Here is a 21,386-nt window from a genome sequence, read left to right as displayed (position 1 = left end):
TTTTTTTTAGGTTCCATATATTAGTGAAATTATTTGGTATATGTTTTTGTCCCACTTAGTTCAGTTAGCATAATGCCCTCTAGGTCCACCCATGTTGTTGCAAGTGGCAAGGTCTCATTTTTTATGGCTGAGTAACATTCCATTTTATCCACATTTTGCTTATCTATTCATGTATTAATGAACACTTAGGTTGCTCCCATGCCTTGGGCGTTGTAAATAATGCTGCAGTAAAAATAGGGGCGTATATATCTTTTCAAATTAGTGTTTTCATTTTTTTGGTGGGATAGTAAATACCCAATAGTCCAACTGTGCTTCCTCTGTTCTGTTTTTCGTGGAGGCTACACTAGTCTGCCTCTCCACCAACAGTGCACGAAGGTTCATTTTTCTCCACATCTTCACCAACACTTGTTATTTCCCTTTTTTTTTTTTAAGTCATTCTGACAAGTGTGAGGTGATGTCTCATTGTGGGTTTGATTTGCTTTTCCCAGATGATGAGTGATGTTGAGCATCTTTTCATGTATCTGTTGGTCATCTGTATGTCTTCTTTGGAAAAATGTCCGTTCATGTCCTCTGCCCATTTTATTTTTTATTTTTTTAATTTTTTTTTTTACCTCTGCCCATTTTAAAATCAGATGTGTGTGTGTGTGTGTGTGTGTGTGTGTGTGTTGAGTTGTGTAAGTTCTTTATATATTTTGGATGTTAACCACTTATCAGATATATTATTTTCAAATATCATTTCCCATTCTCTTGGCTACCTTTTCATTTTGTTTTTGGTTTCCTTCGCTGTGCACATAAAAGGGCAACCCTTGTTTTTTTAAACATCTCTTCTGCCTTCCTGCCAATGACCCTCCTCCCTTTTGTAGCCCACCCTTGCCTTAGTTCAGGATGTTATAAGCTTCAGCCACCTGGCTATTCTTTGGGTGTCATATTTTAAGGGCTCCCATATATATGTAATTAAATTTGTCTTTCTCCTATTAATCTGGCTATGTCAATTTAATGATTAGACCAGCTAAAGAACCTTAATAGGAAGAAGGGAAAATTTTCCCACCCCTATAAGAGAGACCCAGGAAAACTTGAGTAACTCCCTGAAATGGCCAAAGCCATCACTTTAAATACCATCTTCAGCTAGAGACAAAAGAGGATGGGTGGGGGGTGGCTGGGGAGTCCGTTCTGGACTAGGAAAAGCACAGTAGATGCGGTTAAGATTGTGCAGATTGGAGTTTTTGCCCTCTGTCATAAGATAAGCATTTCTAGAGATTGAGTCATTCCCTCTTCCTGGTACAAGGGGGAGACACCCTTATAAATGGAGATTTTCCTTATCAGTGTAAAGGGTAACTTCTACGCAGTTTTCAGAACTTCCCCTGTGTCTACTGTTTCTTCAAAATAACTAGCTTAAAATAATCAATTGCCAAGGAGATATATTTCAAGGTGGTCTATTTGGCTTCCCTTCATATAGCTTTCTGGTTTTACAACTGGGAAAAGTGAGGCCTGCAGTGTTTGAGGGCACTTTGGGGTTGTGGCAAGGCTGGGACTTGAACTTCTTCTGACTTCGTGGCTCCTCAAGGGCACCTGTTAAGCAGACCCAAGGAATGTGCAGGGAGTGAGCCTCCTGCATTTACAGTCTTTAGATTAAGCGGCAGCCAGAGACACCTTCTCATTGTCTGCCTGATGTCACAGAGCAAGGAAGAGCATGTGAGCAGGGGGAGGGGCAGAGGGAGAGCTAATCTCAGGCAGACTCCCCGCTGAGCAGTGCTGGGGGATTGGGGGGCTCCATCTCATGACCTTGAGATCATGACCCGAGCTGAAACCAAGAGTCGGACGCTTAACTGACTGTGCCATCCAAGTGCCCTGATGTCATTATTTTTGCGGCAAACCCATGCCTATCCCTGGCACTGGGGGTGCACTGCCTGTAGGGGGCTGACAACAGCATAGGGGGAGCCCCAGCCCATTGAAAAAGCCTCCAAAACCCCATGGCTCTTGTCCTTTCTGTGCGTCCCCCCCACTTAACCCGTCTTTCACTGCCCTGGCATCACTGCTCCATCTGGGACCACCACTGGCAGTTCCCAGAACAGAACATGGCCTGCAGGTTCGAAACGGCTGCCAGGAGTCTGTCCTTCCAGGGGGCAGAGGGAGAAGTCTTGGCACCATCAGATGGCAGGGGCTCCTGGTGAGATCTGTGGTCCCTCTGGCGTGGAATGGAGTGGTTGGGGTGGGGTGGGGTGAGACCTGGTGTCAGCTTAGGGAACCTTATTTGGGAGTCCAAACCCTCCCTTTGGGGCTGGGACATCTTCCCAGAGTCTATTCCCAGGCGAAGACTGGACTTTCCACCAGGCTCCAATTCACTGTCCTGGGGGAGTTGGACACCTGCAGCCTGATTTTGCTGGGGCTCTTCTGAAAATCCCTGAAAAGTCTCAGGAGAGACTTGGACTGCTGGCATAGCATGAAAACAGATCAGGGAAGATTCCCCACATCCCATAGACCCACAGACACCCCATTCCTAGGAGTGAGGCTAGGAAGAGCTTTCTCTGGATGAGTCTCTGTGGGAATGGGTCGTTGATGGCGGTAGTCTTCAGCCTGTCTTGGTGCCAGGGTCTTTGAATCTGGCGTGAGAAAAGCACTGGGGACTGCCAGGGCAGTCTGTCTGGCAGGGTTGAAGGTCCTGCTCACTTTGGCAGAACACCTCCCTCAGTTCTGGGAAAACCTGGCGGGCCCGATGTCATTTTGCAAATGTGTGGAGAACACTTGGGTAGCATCTGCTCTTCTGGAAAATGACACAGATTCTAGCACAAACGTCTTCTCTGAATAGAGAAGTCTGAGCCTATGACACGGTGGCACGTGCCAAGACTCGAGGCCCATCTGCCCTCCCTGCTTTTTCAGCTGGGAAACACATCCAGCAGTAATGATCTGTAGATAAATACAGAGCAAATCTCGCAGAGCTGGTACACAGAGACTTGTATTATACAACAACCTATAAGTACGAAAGTGTATTTTTATGTGCCTTGAGATTACGGGGCAAGTAATTCAGTGTATGTGCTGCCCAAGGGAGCACTGTCGCGAGTAATATATGTCGCACGGGTTTAGAAACAGCATGTCACAAATGAAACATCACTGCACAAACACATTCTGAGTGAGTTGCACGTGGGTCTGCTAACACTTAAAACCATGATGTGAATCTTAAAGTCTCAGTCGCTGGGAAAGTCAGAGGCTCAAAAGGATGCTCACGTAAGTAGACAGCACCCCACGTTGTAAGGTCCATCCCTGAACCCCAAAACTAAGTCCATAATGAAAGCGCTCAACCAAAAATGGCCCCCCCACCCCCGAACGGGAATAGCAGCATGACCAACTCCACACAAGGCTGATAATTCACAGCAGAGAAAGCCGCCCTCCTGCAAATAGTGGGCATTCCAGCTGCGGGCCTGTGGGCGTACCCGGGCGCGCTGTGCCAGCCAGTTGCCAGTGGTTTCTGGGCCGCTAGGCTTCCTGGTGGAATGCTGAAGCAGAGATTTTAGTGCTGCTGAGGATGAGATTTTAATCTACGTGCCACTTTTAGTTTCCAAATGTCAAATTTGGGGACCTCTAATTGGAGTGCTACTGGTAAGAAGCCGTAGTCGGACCAAAAAGGAAGGGGTAGTTAACTATCTTTTGCCCATAGGGACTGAAAAATGGACTTGTGTTTTTGGAACAATCAGGACCCACTGGGGCAGCCCCATGCTCCACGGTGGGCTGTGGAGCTAAACAGGTCTGTGTTCTCTCCATGGTGTCATCCATTTCGAGTGACACTGAATATCATTATGTATTTTTCACAACTGGTCTAGATTTGGGGCTGCTTCCTTTGGAGAAGTACTCTGTCTTGGTCTTTTCCAGCTGCCGAAATAAAATACCACTGACTGGGTGACTTACAAACAACAAACATTGATTTCTCACCATTCAGGAGGCTAGAAGTTGGGAGAGCAGGTGCCAGCATCCTCAAGGGGAGGTCTCTCTTCCAGGTCGCAGGCCCTCATTGAGCAGAAGCGGGAAGGGATCTCTCTTGGACCTTTTTAAAATTTTATTTATTTGAGAGTGTGAGCACAAGAGTGAGATCAGGAGGGAGAGCACAAGGAGGGGGTGGGGCAGAGGGAGAAGGAAAAGCAGGTTCCCTGCTAAGTTCCGTCCCAGGACCCCAGGGATCATGACCTAAGCTGAAGGCAGACGCTTAAATGACTGAGCCACCCAGGCACCTCTCAGACCTTTTATTAATAAAAGTATCAATCCATTCAGGAGGGCTCTGCCCCGTGACCCAATCACCTCTAAAGCCCTACCTCCTAACATCACACTGAGCATGAGGGTTTCAGCATGCTTTCTGGGGGGACACAAACGTTCAGATCATAGACAGCATAGTCCTTCTCTAGGAACAGGTTAATGAAACCAAGATGGGGACAGGCCTACAGCTTTCCAGGAACCCGTGCCCGCATGCTGATGTTTTCCACGCCCCTCCTGTGGGCCAGACCCTGTGCCATATGCTGAGGCTGCAGCCATAAGAAGGACAGACATAATGCTTTGGAATGTTTAGCCTAAAAGGCAGCAGAGATCCTTTCGTGGCAGAAACCTGAAGACTTGAAGCTTCAAGGCATCTGTTGGAAGAATGGGAACCAACTTACCCTTTGTGGCAAGGCCCATGTTCTACTGGGGTTCCTGTTAAGAGGCTCAGTGTGTGATTTAGTGACACATGGAGTGATGTCCAACCTACGCTGAGGTTCCTTTGGAATAATGTTTCTTCTGTGGGGAGGGAGAGAGGTCTAGGTACCAGAATGACAGATGCAGAACCATAGGATCTGATTTGGCCGTAACAATGTACAAGCCTCAGTGTGGTACTTTCTTTTCTGCATGTGCTCATAATGACTCAGTCTGAGAAAAATGTTAACAGCGATGGCAGCTTGACTGAAATGTTTCTGAATGCTTACTCTCACTTTTTGCCCTAATCTCTTTGTAAGAATGCTCTGACAAGTGCTGGGTCACCAGCTGCCTTTTGAGTCACACTAGTCTAGTAGGGTAATGGAGCTGGGAGGGATAGGTGGCTGGGGTTAAAGGTGAAGTCTGAGTTTGTTTTATTATACCCCTTTCTGGGGTGTGATAGAGTCTATGGTGTGGCTGTGTGAGTGCCAAGGAAGTGAGGGCCACAGGAACAAGAATCTAACAGAGTCATTTATCAGGCTGTGTTCCTTTTCCCTTACTGTTCAGAACACGCCACATCTCTCCATAGAGCGGACTTATAGAGACTCTGCACTGGACATTTCCAACACGGACCTTTCTGATTTGTTACCATCACCATCTTGACTGTAACACAAGACTCTTAAATTATCTCAAGATGGAATTCTGTCTTTCCTCTACAGTGGTTCTAAGTTCTCTTGGGGTGTGATGGGAAGGACAGAACTCCTCCAAAATGATGGGGGTTTAGTTGGCTGCGTTGGCCTGTTTGGCCAAATATGACCGAGTGTCCTATTTGACCCCAAGGTTCTCAGAGGACTCCAGACCATGAGAGACCTGCTATTGGGCTTATTTGGGGCCAAAGACTACTCTTCTCCAAGATGGACCATCCTCCATCTTCCATGCTCTTCTGTGAATGGAGGTTAGGGAGCAAGGAAGGAAAGGGAGGGGGGTTTGGCATAGGGACCCCCAGACCATGTTGGGTCATGGGCAGGAGGTTGGGTGGGAGCTTGCCAGGGTTCCACTTAGATTGTACTTCAGGTAGTGGTGGTCCTGGGGAAAATATCCCTTTCCGTCATCCTAGGTTTACATCAAGGTACTCCCTGACCTTTCCCCTTGACCCTGTGAAGAAGTCAGGGATGGGTTGGCAGTGCCTGATCAGGTTTCCTCAGTATCAGAATGATGGGCAATGCTGGCACAGTCTATGGCCAAAGCCCATGGGCTCCTATGACTCTTGTTTTCCTGAGTTGGAGGAGCAGTGGTTTTTGTTTTTCTTTTTTAATGGATTTTATTTTTTAGACTGATTTTAGAAATCATAAAAAAGTGGAGAAGATAGTACTGAGTTCCCATATATGCCACACCTGCTTTCCCCTATTAACATCTTACATTAGTATGATATATTTACCATAAGTAATGAACCAGTGTCCATACATTAGTATTAATACATTAGTATTAGTACTAAGTCCATAGTCTATTTGGGTCTCCTCAGTTTCTTCCTATGTCTTTTTTTCTGTTCCAGCATCCATCTACATCATCACATTCCATTGAGTTGCCATGTCTCCTTAGCCCCTTCCCTGGCCTGTCAGTTTCTCTAGCATGACAGTTTCTCCGACTTCCTGTTTTTGATGATCTTGACAATTTTGAGTTATACTGATCACGTATTCTGTAGGACGTTCTATTATAGGAATTTGTCTATAGATGTTTTTCTCATGATAAGGTGGGGTTATAGGTTTTGGGGAACAAGACCACAGAGGTCGACTGCTATTCTCATCCCATCATATCACAGCTACAGACTATCAACATGTTTATCACTGTTGATATTGACCCTGACCAAGTACCAGATTTCTAAAAAGGTTGCTCAAAAGACCCCTGCTGGTAAGAATAGTCAGGAAAACTCTGAGGTAGAAGAGGGATGAAGGGTGTTCCTGCCCTATCAGATTGTCTTTCCCAAATTGGCCACAACAGTATCTCCAGTTCCACATTTTTTTTTACAATGTGACCTTGACATTTGCCCCACCAGGAGGTGGGGTCATGTTTCCTCTTCTTGGCTTTGGAGGGGATTGAATCACTTTCAGTCAAACAAACTCAGAGGATGTGATGCTATGTGGGTGAGAAAACTTAGGCAGCTTCTAGGTCCTGGAAGTGCCTACACCATCACTCTGAGCCGCCATGTCAACAGTCCCACCTCTCTGAAGCTGCCATGCTGTGCGGAAGCCCAAGCTAGTGCATGTCGAGAGAGCACATAGAGAAATCTTGAAGCTTCATGATGACAAAAAGATGGCAGGTCAGCCCCCAGCTGCTCCAGCTCTTCCTCTCCAACACTTTCCCAATTTTACTTCCTGTCTGATAACCCAATGAGCCAAAACCACCCAGCCAAGACTTTCTTGAATTCCTGACTAACAGAGACTGGGGGATGGAATACAAGGATTTTATTTGAAATGACTAAGTTTTGGGTTGGTTTACTTCACAGCAATATTTGCCAGAACATAAAACACATTACATGTAAAGTCTCAGTAATTAAAACAACATGGAACTGGCCCACACATAGACCAACGGAAGGGAAAATCCAGAAGTGGACCCAAATACATACAGGAAATTAGCATAGATAAAAAGTGGTATTTCAGGGGCACCTGGGTGGCTCAGTGGGTTAAGCCTCTGCCTTCGGCTCAGGTCATGACCTCAGGGTCCTGGGATCGAGCCCCGCATTGGGCTCTCTGCTCGGCGGGGAGCCTGCTTCCCCCTCTCTCTCTGTGCCTGCTCTTTGCCTACTTGTGATTTCTGTCAAATACATAAATAAAATCTTTTTTTAAAAAAGTGGTATTTCAAATCAGGAAAAGTTGGTCTTTTTAATAAATGGTGTCATAACAAATGGCAGCTGTCTATAAAAAAATGAAGTTGGATCTGTACATTATATATCCAGATAAATGCCAGGGGTGCCTGGGTGGCTCAGTTGGTTAACTGTCTGGCTTCAGTTCAGGTCATGATCCCAGGGTCCTGGGATGGAACACTGCATCTAGCTCCCTGCTCAGTGGAGAGCCTGCTTCTCCCTCTCCCTTTCTCTCTGCCCCTCCGCACCACTGGTGTTCTCTCTCTCTCAAATACATAAATAAAATCTTAAAAAAAAAAAAGATAAACTCCAAATGAGTCTAAGATTTAAACTTTAAAAATCAAGCTCACAAAAGAACTATAAGAAAATGTGGGTGAATTCCCTTCTAACTTTGGATTGGGTACCCTTTCTAACAAAGCCTCAAAATCCACAAACTTTGAAAAGAAAAGGTTAATCAGGGGCGCCTGGGTGGCTCAGTGGGTTAAAGCCTCTGCCTTCAGCTCAGGTCATGATCTCAGGGTCCTGGGACCGAGCACCGGGTTGGGCTCGCTGTTCAGCGGGGAGTCTGCTTGTCTCCCTCTGTCTCTGTACCTCCCCGCCTGTCCCTACCTTGCTCATTCTCTCTCTGAAACAAATAAATCTTAAAAAAAAATTGTAACTCATATTACAGATTAGAAATCAATAAAAACACATAAAATCCAATAGATACATGGGTAAAGACTATAAAAAAAGATACTATGTTAACACACAATTCCATGATTACAAACAGTTTATAGGAAAGTAAATACAAATAGTCCTTTAAAATACGAAAATGTGCTTGGTCTTATTTATAGTAAGAATAATTCAAAGTAAAACTCTTCCTGAGTACCATTTTCATCCATCAACTTGGCAGAAACACAGTCTTAATGAGGCTGTGGGGAAAGAGGTATGTTCACATATAATACATGTTGGTATAGCTCCCACGGAGAGTGATTTGGGAATATCTGTCAAAACTACAAACATGTTGACTCTCCCACTCACATTCTTGGGAAGTCATCCTTGCAGCACTCTATGTAATGGCAAAAGATTGAGAAAGACCCAAGTGTCAGTCAACATGAGACTGCTCAAATAAATTTTGAGGTAGCCACATGACGGAATATTCTGCGGCTGTAAAAATGGTTGAAGAAACTCTTTAAGTCTATATAAGGTTTTCCAAGACACACTAATTAGTGAAAAAAAAGATGCAGAACAGCATGTGCAGTATGTTGGCTTTTGAGGAGGAAAGAAGAAAATATATATGTATATTCATAGTGCTCGTATTTGCATAGAGGAACTGGAAAGATGCACCAGAAGTTCATAAAAGTCAGTCCTTGGGGTGAGAAGAATAAGACAGTTGGGAGCCAGGGGGCTGGGAGTGAGAACTGTGACTGTCTACCTTTTCTATTTTTCTGATCTCTGACTCATATTTGAGACTAAAATACAATGCATGTGACATAAAGGGAGTCCCAGTTCTTTAATTTATTTCCTTGATTTGAGAAAAGGCAAAAAGGATTCTGTGACACACAAGACAACTCGCGAGTGTGAAGGTCTGGCTGTGGTCTTAAGTACCACTTAGAAGGGAGTGCTCAGCTGCTCACCAATAAAATAAATAAAGCCTTATTTTCTTGACTTTTAGTTTAGGAGAGTAAGGGCCCATTTCTTATGGTCACCCCCAATGGGTTGGGCCCACTGTTGTCCACGTGACCCTCATGTTCAAGGGGGAAAGAAAAGCCCAACCCTCCAAGGCCCACCAGCCTCCCATCCCCCAAAGGTCACTGAGACCACACACTGATTTATGCCCCTTCAGTGGTCTTCCAGGGTGTTCCATGTGGCTTCTTAAACTGCTCTGAGGGTTTTAGAGTGCATGTAAATATGTGTGGAAACATGCCACAGGTTCCTTTGAAAATTCAACTTAATGTTTTATGTATACAAGTTCCCGGTCTTCTTGCAGAAATGGTGGAATTGAGACCACTCTGGGTTATGCGAATTATGCTCAAAAAGTTACTGGTAAAATTTAGGGCTGGGTCCGTGGATGGTGAAGAACATAAATCTCTCCAGGTTGCCCCTCACAATTGAGTCAGATCAGTCCTCTGCTAAGTCACAGAGACTCCTCCCAAGGAAACCTGCCAGGCACGGGCGGATTACCTGTGTGTCCATGCCATTATTTTTCAAAATAAACAGAGTGAGAGTTCCATCTTTGCTTCTTGGATTTCAGTAAGCTGTTATATACAAGCTGTGTAAAGTCAGTATGTGAAGCTGAATGCTGGGCTTTGTTTTCCTCACTGATGTTAAGGAGATGGGTGGTCCCAATATTCCCCTCCCCATTACATTCCTATCTTCTCCTAAAGCATGCCCTTGTGCATTGGCTCCTAGAATATTTTGAAAAGTATTTAAGATATTTCTTTGTTTTGGGCAACCCCCAATGCTGGTGTCTTTTTATATATTCCAGAAGTGTTTTATCTCTCTCTCCTCTTGGTCACAATTGTTTTTTGAAAAACCAAGTAAAATGTTGCCTACGGAATGGATGAAGTTTTCTTTTGGCTGAAATAAGCGACACATTCACCCAATTCCTAAGCGCCCCTTGTCCCGTCTTTGTCTGAAATCGACTTTAATTTTACCAGCAAATCACTCTTCATGTTGATACGCCAAGAAGGTTAAAAAAAAAAAAGTGATTCTTCTAAGATTTTTTTAGGTCAGCTGTTGGTTAACAAGAGTGCCTTCACTTAACACCCAATAGCAACTAAAGTCATACTGTTGAGTCAAAACCTGTTTTTGCTCCTCTTCTAGGAAATAACTATATTTGAAAGGAAGTCTGTCAGCAGATGCTTCTGGAACATCAGGCTGAGGCTGTGCCCCCGGAGTTAGCGGGAGAGTGTGTGTGTTTTCATCCTGGACTGAAAAGATGTGCCAGGTGTTTGTGACAAGCTGTGATGAGGACTGCAGATTACTTGGAATCCATTGTATTCTTTCTCCTTGTTGGAGAAAGAAAGCTCTGAAAACAAGCCCTTATTTAAAGGAAGCCCCAGTTCATCCGACAAGGCTTTGAATGAAGTCCCTTTCATGCAAACTGCTCGACAAAGGCCATTTGGCCCCGAGAAACCCTATGAGACCAGAAGCTGGAATGAACACCCCATGGAGGGTTCAGACAGTTCCAAGCTCAGGACTTTCTTCAAACATAACAGGTGTTTATTGACCCTGGTCGGAATGAAAACGACCCAGTAACACAAGCAGGAGAGCCTGGCATAAAACGAACGTCCATTACCGTGACTAAGAGTTGCCGAACCGTTACGGGTACTGGGAAAGGGTGCTGATGCCTTCTCATGGGCTCTCTGCCTTTGAGGTATATTTCGTTATTATTTTCTGCATTTTACAGGTGAGGACATGCAAGCTTCTTACAGGCAGCTGGGTTACGGCCGCGTGGGGGCCCAATAAAGATGGGCAGGCACGACTTTTCAGGGTGTCTGGCCTTGGAGGCCCACGGGGACCTTGCTTCACCCCTGCCACCCTGAAATCCTAGAACCAACAGCACGCAACACAAATAACTCATTGTCCTTCTGCCTCAAACAATAGCAGGCCTCCTTAGAATACAAAGCACATTTGATGAGAGAAAGCAGCCACCAGAGGCCACAGCCACACATTAGGGCAGAATCCACAACCCCGGGTGGGGGGGGTGGCGAAGGAGGTGCTTCCCACTTGTTCAATCTCACTTCCCACTTGTTCAATCTCACTTCAAAGAAGCGGTAATCACAGCACAAGTCCATGAGCTCCCGTGACCCATTGCTGGTGACACAGCCATGACACGGAAACGTCTGAAGGCAGGGTCCCAACTCCCACTCTTCTTGAGACACTTTTCTCCTGGAGGCACCCTGGTGCTTTGCCAGCGCCGTCCTTGCCACCGCCCTGAGGAACGGATGCTAGTACAACGACACCAGGTTCCCTGCCCCCATGGGGGACAAGCCTCCTTTCAGCCGTAAGTGGCACCTGCCACCAGAGGATTTCCACACGGGAATGGCCCCAACACACCCAGGGACTCACAGGTGGGCACCAGCTTTCCCCCTTTCCCCTTTCTTACCAGAGCCCTGTGAGAAAGCAAGAATGTGGGAGAGACGACTGCTCCCCTTGCATGGGATCTGGGGAGGCAGGGCTGGGTGGGGCAGCATGATGGGGTCACTCTCTCTAGCTGGTCTGCCCCTTGGCCACTTGCCTGAGCATGTCATCCCTCAGGAGAGGGTGGGGTCATCCCCTGCCAGGTCTGCTGAGCTCTGTCCTCCTGGTCCAGTTACTCCAGAGATAACTGATCATGGGGGGCTACAGACTGCTATCTCATATCCAATGTGGCAAGATGGAGCTGGCACCTTGGGAAGAAGTTGTCCCAGGAACCCGGATGTTGGACTGATGTGGCAACCATCTGAGGTAATCATACTGGAGTTTCAGGGTGGTGTGGTTGGGGCTAGAAGAAGCTTGGTAAGCGCTTCCTTCAGGGCTTTGTGGAATTCTGTGGCCCTGGACAGGTTTGTCCTCCTTGAGGAAGGACTGGAAGCTTCCATCTCCAATGTTTCCCTAGTCTCAGGTCTGGGTCTGGGAAGCTCCACTGGGATATATCCTTTGAACTTACCTCAGGGAAGTGTGACTTTTGGTCATGATGAGGTCAGAGGATTTGTTTCACTGAGCTTCGAGACCATTGCCCACTGGGGCCACTTCAGGGATGCTCCGAATGCTGGGGCATGTCCAGGAGGTCAGTGCTGGCAGACCAGGAGTGGGGACAGGCCAGCCTCCAGGGACAGGCCAGCCTCCAGTGGCTTGTAAGAAGAAGGGTCCTCTACCTATTTCAAGGGCCCACCTGTTTAAAACAAAATAGAGCTTCCTGCACACAGAATGTGAAGGGTTAACACCAGTTCTTCTCCTGGGAAGAGCAGGCGAGCCCCCGAACTTCCAAGGATCCATCCACATGATGAGTGTTTAGTGAGCACCTACTGCACGCAGACCTGTGAGCGTGTTTGTGACTGTGCTCTCTAGCATCTTCCTGCTCGCATCAGCTTCTCCAAAGGGGACTGCAACCACCCCGAGGCTAAGACCCCCGGGATGAGCCCAGGGAGGGGCTGGGTCCGATGGGGAAGGGAGTGGGTGTAAGACGGGGAGCAGGACACCTTGTTCTTTGCTTCCTCAACATCCATTCCCTGTTCTTCTATTAGCAGCACTCTCCATTTCCTTTGGGAGATACAATCCAATCTTTGAACGGTTGTCTGTCACTGCAAATGATTGTAAGGAACAGAACTCCCTTGATGGTAAGTTTTACTCACAGAAGAGGGATCTAGTTGGGATATAACTGGACAGGTGCTGGACTTAGAGTCAGAAGACCCGGGTTCGAATCCCATCTCTTCCATTTACTCATAGAGTTATTGGCTGGGTTTCTTCAGTCCTCTGATTAGCAGGTGGAATTAACGTACTTCAGGGCATAGTAAGACCATCATCGGTCCGTAGACCCCCATCTCGGGACCACCCATGGTTCACATCAGAGGGCATGTCTGGATGAAGAACCGCATCCCCTGGGTAAGCTCTATTTCCATTTGCCGCCATCTGCTGACCACCTCCTATTTTTTCAACCTACTCTCTGGCACAACCAGCAATGGCTCTAAAATCCGTCCATCCTACCACTTTTTTTGGGGACCCCTCACACCTCCTGCATCTGGCCCTCACTTCCTCCTGGCCCAGATTGCATGGGCCAGCAGGGCAACGACTCTGTTGCCCACAGCTCAGTTCCCTTGTCCCTCTCTGGCTGTATCAGATTTGCTGGACAAATCCGCAATCCTGACCCGACGATTCTCTCTCCCAAACCCCAGGATGAGGAATTCACATCTTCTAGAATCCCAGTACCAACACCCCCCTCCCCCACTCTTCACCATGAGCCGATGACATTGCTTCCTGTTTCTCTGGAAAAACAGAAGCCACCAGAAGAAAACTCCCTAAGGCTCCCTATCATTTCACCTGTACACTCCACTTTCGTCAGAGGGAGTCTCCCTGCTCCCGGCCAGTGCCAACCCTCCACCTTGACTCCACACCCCTTGATGCCTAAGGACTCACACTCCCATTGTCTCTTCTCTCTTTGTGTCATCAGTTTCCTGTCTCTCCTGGATTATTCCTAACGCAGACACAGACAGTCTAAAGGCTCCTAACCTTAAAAAAACAAACAAACAAACAAACAAAAAACCTCCCTGGGTCCCACACCTTTTTCTAGAGTCTGCCCCACTTCTCTGCTCCTTTTACTCCTTTTACAGCAAAATCCCTTGGCAGAGTTGCCTTTACTTCCTCTGCTCCCAGCTCGTGCATGGCTCATGCATCATACGCCATGCCCTGTTGGGCATTTGTCCCCACCACACTGTGAAACTGCTCTTGTCAAGGCTGCCAGTGACCTCCACATGGCCAATTTCAAAGTCAATTCTCAGTCCGTAGCTGGGCTGACCTGCTATCAGCATCGGCCATAGCTAACTGAGCCCTCGCCCTTGAAATGCTTGCTTCTCTGGCCTCCCGGACACCTCTCTGGGGTGTCGGCCTCCTACCACGGCTGGCCAGTCCTAGGCTCCTTTCCTGCTTCTCCTCCCCTCCCCAGCTTCTGCTCCTGGCAAGCTCGAAGGCTCGGCCCTCCTCTCTTTCCGCGTTTCCTTTGGGGCATCTCATCTAGATGGCTGGCTTTAAAAATCGTCCACATTTTGCTCATTCTCAAACTTACATGTCTAACTCTTCCCTTCCCGCTGCATTCAGGCTAGTTCCTGGTACTGCGTACTTAGGATGTTACCTGGATGTCTCATGGGCATCTCACGGCCAGTGTGTCCACAACTGAGGTCCTGACTGCCCTGCCAGATCTTCCCCTTTCAGAGTCTTTGCATTTCAGTAAATGATGACTCCAAGCCACTAGCTGCTCATTCAAAACTCTGGAGTGATTCTTGGTTCCTTTTTTTGTTTCCTCAAACCCCACACCCCGTCAGAAAATCACATTGGCTTTACCTTCAGAACACATCTAGAGTCTGAGCCCTTCTCAGCCCTTTTCCACCTGACTACTCTGATGCCACATTCCTTCTCTCGTGGATGATAGCCACGGCCTCCCAACTGGTTTCCCGGCTTCTGCCCTGGCCTCTTCTAGTCCATCCTTCATACAGAGGGAAAGAAGGTCAGCCCCTCTCACTGATGGAGGGAAGGATAAGGCCCCACATGAGTTGGCCCCACACAGTCCCTTCCATCCTCCCTACTGGGCTCCCTCCAGCTAGCCTCTTTTCTGTTGCTTGGGTGAGCCAACATGTTCCCACCTGTTGGTCTTTGTTCTGGCTGTTCCCTCTTTCTGGAATGTTCTTCCCACAGATACTGGCATGATTGCTATCCTACTCTTAGTCAGATCTCAACTCAAACATTCCTTCTTCTGTGAGTCCCGTCTTTTTTTTGACTATCTGATGTAGAGTAACAGCCACCTCTACAAGTGTCTATTACATGAAGCTCTTTTCCTTTTCATAGCACTCAGTATCTGAACTAATCTTATCTATTGCTTGACTTGTGTATTGTCTGCCTTCCTAACCAGAAGGTAAGCTGTATGGTGGTGGGAACTCTGTCCCCAGTGCTAGCACTGAGCTTGTCACACGGTTGCTGGGGCATTGCATGGTTGCCATGGAGGGTTGTAAGGGTTGTTCACTGCATCAGAGTTCCTGGCTGAGGAGCAGGTGCTGACATCCAGCCTGTTCTCTGCTTTCCATGCACTGGGGCCATCCAGCAGGTTGCCTTCTGCTGTTCTGCAATTTGTGTTATATGGGCTGGTAGTGGCTCGGTGATGGGCATTCAATAAATATTCATTGAAGGTGCCTAGGTGGCTCAGTTGGTTAAGTGAGCCTTCAGCTCAGGTCATGTTTCCAGAATCCTGGGATCGAGTCCCATATCGGGCTTCTCCTGCTCTGCAGGGAGCCTGCTTCTCCCTCTCCCTCTGCCTGCCACTCCCCCTGCTTGTGTTTTCTCTCTCTGTCAAATAAATAAATAAAATCTTAAAAAATAGCAATAAAAAATAAATACTCATTGAATAAATTATTGATGGATGTGCAGACTTTTACTTGTTTTCTTCTGTGGAACTTCATACAAAATACCTTCTCAGGGCCTTATTTTCATCATCTGTTAAAGGGATAACTAACATCTATTTCATAGTACAGTTATGAAGTTTAAATGAAATCGTTCATAAAAAATCTGGCACAAATATGATTAGATTTGTATGAAATACCCAGAATAGGCAAATCCACAGAGACAAAAAGCAGATTAGTGGTTGCTGGAGGCTGGAGGGATGAGGAAATGGGGAGTGACTACTTAATGGGTTGGGGTACTCTTCTGGTGTGATGCAAATGTTTTAGAATAGATAGAGGGATGCTTGTACAACGTTCCGAATGTACTAAATGCCACTGAACTGTGCCCTGAAAAATGGCTAAAATGGTGAATTTCTTACATGAATCATGAGTTATGCTATATGAATACCTCAATTAAAAAAAGAACCAGCACAGCGCCTGGGAACGGTAGGTTCCACGTGGGGACTGGTAGGTGTAAGTGAATAGCTTTTGAATCCTATGATTCAATCCCTTTTGAATCCTATGATGATGCCCTTGTTCAAGGGCAAGATCCCAGACCTTCCTTGGTTCCTTACTGACCCATCTGGTATACTATTCACTTTCCTCTCATTCATTTATTTCAGAAGCATCTATTACGGCCATTTTAGATATTGGGGATGTGGAGAGGAATAAGACAGACACAGACCCTTCTCCCAGAGTTTACTGGCTCATAGAGGACTGTGTCAGATGAAGAGAAAATCATAATACTGTGCAGTCAGGGCTAGCTGGGAGAAGGGCCAGTGTCTGTGGGGCACAGAGGAGGGGGATAGGGACCCAGACAAGGGCATGTCAGGGAAGGCTCCTTTAGATAGAGAGGCACTGGAGCTGGGGCCTGAGCCATGAGTTGGTTTGGCAAGAATAATCAGCCAGGGGGCACCTGGGTGGCTCAGGTCATGATCTCAGGGTCCTGGCATTGAGTCCCGCATCGAGCCCTCTGCTCAGCGTGGAGCCTGCTTCCCCCTTTCTCTCTCTGCCTGCCTCTCTGCCTACTTGGGATCTCTCTCTGTCAAATAAATAAATAAAATCTTAAAAAAAAAAAAAAGAATAATCAGCCAGGTGGGAGATGACGCATTGGGGTAGTGGCTGGAGGGCGGGGTTGGGGTCCCAGAAAGAGCCCAAGCAAAGCCTGGGAGGGAAGACCATATGGGTTGGAGGAATAGAGAACAGTCTGGTGTGGCTGGCACAGTGTGCCCAGGTAAGTGACGGACCAGGCAGGAGAGTTCTAGAAGGGGCCACTGGCAGCAGGATTTCAACTCCAAGTTAAGATATTCAAAGTCCTGCAGGAACTGACCTCCACTTGGTTGTCCTGGGGTCCCACTGACACGCCCTAGGGGCAGCCCTTGCTCTGGCTGTGCCCTGTGGTTCCCTGTGACTTCTTCGTTTGTACTCTTCCTCCTTTCAATATTTATTGAGAATCTGCCCAGTGTCAGGGGCCAGGAACCCTGCAGTCAGGATCAGGACGGGGGTGGGGGGAGATGGGTGGGGTGTGTGTGGGGGGGGGGGGGGGGCACCAGGAAAGCTCCTGGGAGGGTGGGAGGCAGCACCCAGGGTGCCCTGGTTAAGAAAGTGGGGCTTGCAGGGAGAAGGCAGGACTAGTCTGCCAGGACATAATGCTCCGGAAGGTGACTCTGAGCTAGGTCTTAAAGGACAAGAAGGCGCTAGGTCTGGGGATGAGGAGGAAGGCAAGAGGGAAAGGTTCAGAGCTGGCTCTATGGGCTCCCAGGATCCTCGAGATCCAGATCCAGATGATAGGGCTAGAAGCCTCTATCCTTGTCGACACCTAGGCACACAAGTAAACCCCAAGGGCACAGGTACATTTCCCATTGACCTCAACATTCCCCACCCCCTTCCCCCAGTCCCCCAGCGTCGGCTCACAAACATTTTTGCAGGCCATTCTGAGTGTCCTTGGTGTCTGTGGGTTTGCAGGGAGGAACTCCCTCCCTCTCTCCTCCAGTTCCGTCCCACCGCCTTCCCCGGCCTGCAAAACTCCCCCTTCAACTCTAGACTTTGTACGGGTCATGGGAAACACACTAGCTTATGGGGCCGTCGACCTGAGCAGTCGCTCTGCTGAGATGCCTGCCTGCTCCTTCTAGAGCCTGTTGGACGCCCTCTCTGGATCCCAGGCACACACCGCCCCCTCCCCCTACTTCTCACCGGGCGCTGGGGGGGGGTGGGGTGGGGGGAGGCCTGCGCCAGAAGGTTCCCTGCAAAAGCCGAGCCAGAAGAGTAATTAAACTTCCGGATTGGAGGCTTCGCCTGCAGTTTGGCCCTCCGCCCTCACCTGAGGATTAGGCCCCGCCTGCCGGCCGCGTCCCCAGGTGTGTCAAGTGGCAGCTCGGGCCCACCCACTTGTCTGCGTTCTGCCCGCCCCAGCCGGAAGCGTCCTCCTTGGACTCTGCACAATTCATACAGGTGGGGAGCAGAGGGGAAGACTTTGGGGGGCCTGGGAGGGGGATCCGACAGATCTCTGAGGGCTCCTGGGAGTTTTAAAAGGAGCACCAAATCAGGGTGGAGTGTGTATGTCTGTGAGATCAGAGACTGTGTGTTTGTGGAAGGAAGACATGTGACATGTGGGGGTAGGGTGACAGCCTGTGGGGGTGTTTGTGTCCTTGAGAAGGAGTCACGGGGGCAGGGCAGGCAGGAAAAGAGTAGGAGTGAAATTTTAGAGACATCCATTTGAATACAATTCGTTTCCATTTAAAATCTGATTTCCTGAGGATCCAGTGCCTATCGTGGGGCCCAGAGTAGGCACCCAGTGAGTGAATGAGTGATTGAGCCCTCCTTTCTGACGCCCCGCTTCACTCTCCAGCTCCCACTTCCTCCTCTCCTACATGCCCTGAGCAGCTGAGCATCAGCTCTCTGCTAGCTGAGCACCACTTCTCTGCTAGCACCAGGCCACCCATGAACCAGACTGGTCCTTGGCCCCAGGCAGCTGCCCATCTAGTAACTGGCCACTTCTGCTGGGTAGTTGACTGCTTAGGGCAGGGAAGGGGTCCTCCAAGGGGGTCCTGGGACAGCCTCACAGGAGGGTGTGGTCTGATTTGGCCTGGAGGGATGGGATGGATGGGCAACAAGAGGGAGGTGAGCTGTGTGTGTGTGTGTGTGTGTATGTAGCATGGGGGAGGGAACTGTGGACAAGAGGGCTAGTTTGGCCCGAGGGCCATGTGCTGGATTCTGGGGCCTGGAAGAACAAGCTGAGGGCTTGGGGAACGGTAGAAGGATGTTTAAGAGTTGGGGAGTGATGGGGTCAGATTTGGGCTTTAAGGCCCATGCCTCCGGGGAATGGACTGGAGGCGGGGCAAAATGGATTAGGAGGTCCTGTAGATGAAGGTGGCTTGGACTGGGGCAGTGGCAGTGGGGTGCAGGGGAAGGGCAGAGCCGTTCCAGAGATGTTTAGTTCCAGGAAGAACTCATGAGGCTTGGTGACAGGTTGGAGGAGAGGAGGGAGGGTTTCAGGAAGATTATTAAAAACCATGGGAGGTACTCCACTAAACTAGACACTACTCTCCTAGGTGCTTTCCTAGCCTGGATACTCCTCCCCAGGGACTCCTCTGATAATCTGTAGCCCTAGCTGTTCCTCTGACAGGTACTTCCCCAACCGAGGTGCTCTTCCTCTAGTACTCCTCAGATTCAGGTGTTGCTTCCCCAGACATTCCTCTGACTCAGGTGCTCCTCCTGCTGGTGTTCCCAGGCCTAGGTGATCTTCCTCCAGATCCTCCCTTAATTCAGGTGCTCCTCCTCTCGCTCCTCCCTAGCCCTAGTGGTTTTTATCCAGATCATTTCCTCATCCAGGTGATCTGCATTTGGCTACTCCTTGAATACTGCCTCCCTTGGGGGCAGATGGAGGTCAATGGACGAGGGATGTGTCTGAAGAGCTGAGGGTCAAGGTTGGGTAGCAGGAGCTCCTGACTGAGGATGAGTGGGGTCCCTTGCCTGGGCAGGGACTGGCACTCTCCTCCACATGTGGTCTCTACTTTGGTTCATCAGCTCTAAGCAATTGCTGTTGTCCAACCCCTGGGAGCCAGAACCGCCTCTGCCCCCACTTCCCATCCTGCCGACCAAGCGGTATAGCAGACTGGACTCTGGATCCTGGTTTCAGAGACCTGGGTTCAAGTCCTGGGACATTGGCTGAGTTAGTTCACCTTACTGGGCCTCAGACTCCTCATCTACAGAGAGGGGATCCTTTTTATACCCACATTTACAGGGGTCTGTGAGCACGTTGTCCGGAGCTTGAATCAGACGTAACGTTGAGTAAGTTCCCACATTGATTTTTTCTGAGGCTTGCAGAGCCGGACCCTGCAGCTTTCCCTTACAGATAGCCAATTTCCAGGTGTGCAGCTCTTTCTCTTTTGTGCACAGCTGGTTGTGGCCAACTGTCCAGTGTCCAGAGATTGTGCAGTGCCCTCACGTGGCCGTGTGTCTGCCTGAGAACGGCACCTGTGCTCCCCGGACACCCACTTGTGTGTGTATGTTCTAGGACTCTGGCCTCCGGGGCTGCCAAGCATCTGGGGGTTTCCTTGGAGCTCAAGCTTTTCTGGCAGAAGCCGAGGCTCACCGGTGTCTTCAGGCCCCTCCATGCGTGAGACAAACCAAAGTGAGTGAGTGGGAAGGAGGCCAGGGAAGTGGGGAGAGGTTGGGGGAAGGACCCTGCCCCATACCTTTCAGTTTCTCCAGGGAACCCATCTGGGGTCCCCATCCATAATGCTGTCCCTTCCTCTGCAGCCACTGTGGAGCCCTTAGAGCTCCCAACAGCATCGTCCACGTCCCCTGGAGTGGGCGCTGGGGCCCGGGCATGGCCCGTGCTGGTAGGGGTTGTGCTGGGGGCTGTGGTCCTCTCTCTCCTCATCGCACTTGCTGCCAGATGCCACGTCTGTCGCAAGTACCGTGCCAGCTACCAGCACCGCCCGCTGCCCAGGACAGGGAAGGGGATCTGCCCGGAGGTGGCTGAAGAGGATGATGATGGCTTCATCGAGGACAATTACATTCAGCCCGGGGCTGGCGGGCTGGGGGCCGAGGGTAGCAGGGACAACTTTTCCTTCTGAGTCCCGATCTCCGGACACCCCACCCCAACCCATGCCCATACCTGACAATGTAAAGATAATGGAGACTACACGGGGACCGTGAGCCTCAGGGACCGAGGTATCTAGGGCTTCAGGGTGAACCAGGGGTAGAGCATCCCTTCTCATCCTGACACTGACTGCGAAAGTGACAAACCTTCTCTTGCTCTGTAACCCTCAATGGCTCCCTGCTGTTCTCAGGACAACCACAAGGGCCTGGCCTAGGAAATAAGGCCTCTTTCGACCTCTTGATTCCCTTTCTTGCCTTTCCCACTTCACTCCCTACTAAACGAATTATTTGTTATTACTGTTCTCCCACATGGTGTTTTTCCATGCGCTTTTTCCTCACATGCTCTCCTGGGCCAGAAGAACTGCCCTTCTGTTCTCTCAAATCCTCTGTGACAGAGGGCACCCGGAAGGGGACTCACTTGGTGGAGTGGCTGGCTCTTGATTTCGGCTCAGGTCATGATCTCAGGGTCCTGGGATTGAGCCCTGTACCAGGCTCCCTGCTGAGGATTTCTCTGTCTGTCCCCATCCCACTCCCCACCCCCCCAAGCTTTCACAGTGCGCCTGTGCTCTCTCTCCCTCTCCCTCAAATAAATAAATAAATAAATAAATAAATAAATAAATATTAAAAAGAGATCCTCTTTGACAGTGATGAAAATCTAC

At 48.9% G+C, this 21,386-nt stretch overlaps 1 protein-coding gene across 4 annotated transcripts; it reads left to right on the top strand.

Moving 5' to 3' along the window:
- Positions 1 to 17,903: 17,903 nt before the first annotated feature.
- Positions 17,904 to 21,075, top strand: CUNH1orf210 (chromosome unknown C1orf210 homolog). 4 transcript variants are annotated; one of them, XM_032877506.1, is made up of 4 exons: positions 18,004 to 18,072; positions 19,173 to 19,246; positions 20,138 to 20,254; positions 20,383 to 21,075. In XM_032877506.1, the coding sequence occupies exons 3-4, from the start codon at positions 20,236 to 20,238 to the stop codon at positions 20,700 to 20,702; spliced, it is 339 nt and encodes a 112-aa protein (XP_032733397.1). In that variant the 5' UTR covers positions 18,004 to 18,072; positions 19,173 to 19,246; positions 20,138 to 20,235; the 3' UTR covers positions 20,703 to 21,075. The 4 variants fall into 4 exon arrangements, with proteins under 4 accessions (XP_032733400.1, XP_032733397.1, XP_032733401.1 ...); XM_032877509.1 differs by lacking the exons at positions 18,004 to 18,072; positions 19,173 to 19,246 and adding an exon at positions 17,904 to 17,978; XM_032877510.1 differs by lacking the exon at positions 19,173 to 19,246 and having other exon boundaries at positions 18,054 to 18,072.
- The last annotated feature ends 311 nt before the right edge of the window (positions 21,076 to 21,386 follow it).

The sequence above is a fragment of the Lontra canadensis genome, unplaced genomic scaffold (assembly GCF_010015895.1).
Source record: "Lontra canadensis isolate GAN:19392208 unplaced genomic scaffold, GSC_riverotter_1.0 scaffold60, whole genome shotgun sequence".
Lineage (NCBI taxonomy): Eukaryota > Metazoa > Chordata > Mammalia > Carnivora > Mustelidae > Lontra > Lontra canadensis.
This window is presented reverse-complemented; position numbering and strand designations above follow the sequence as displayed.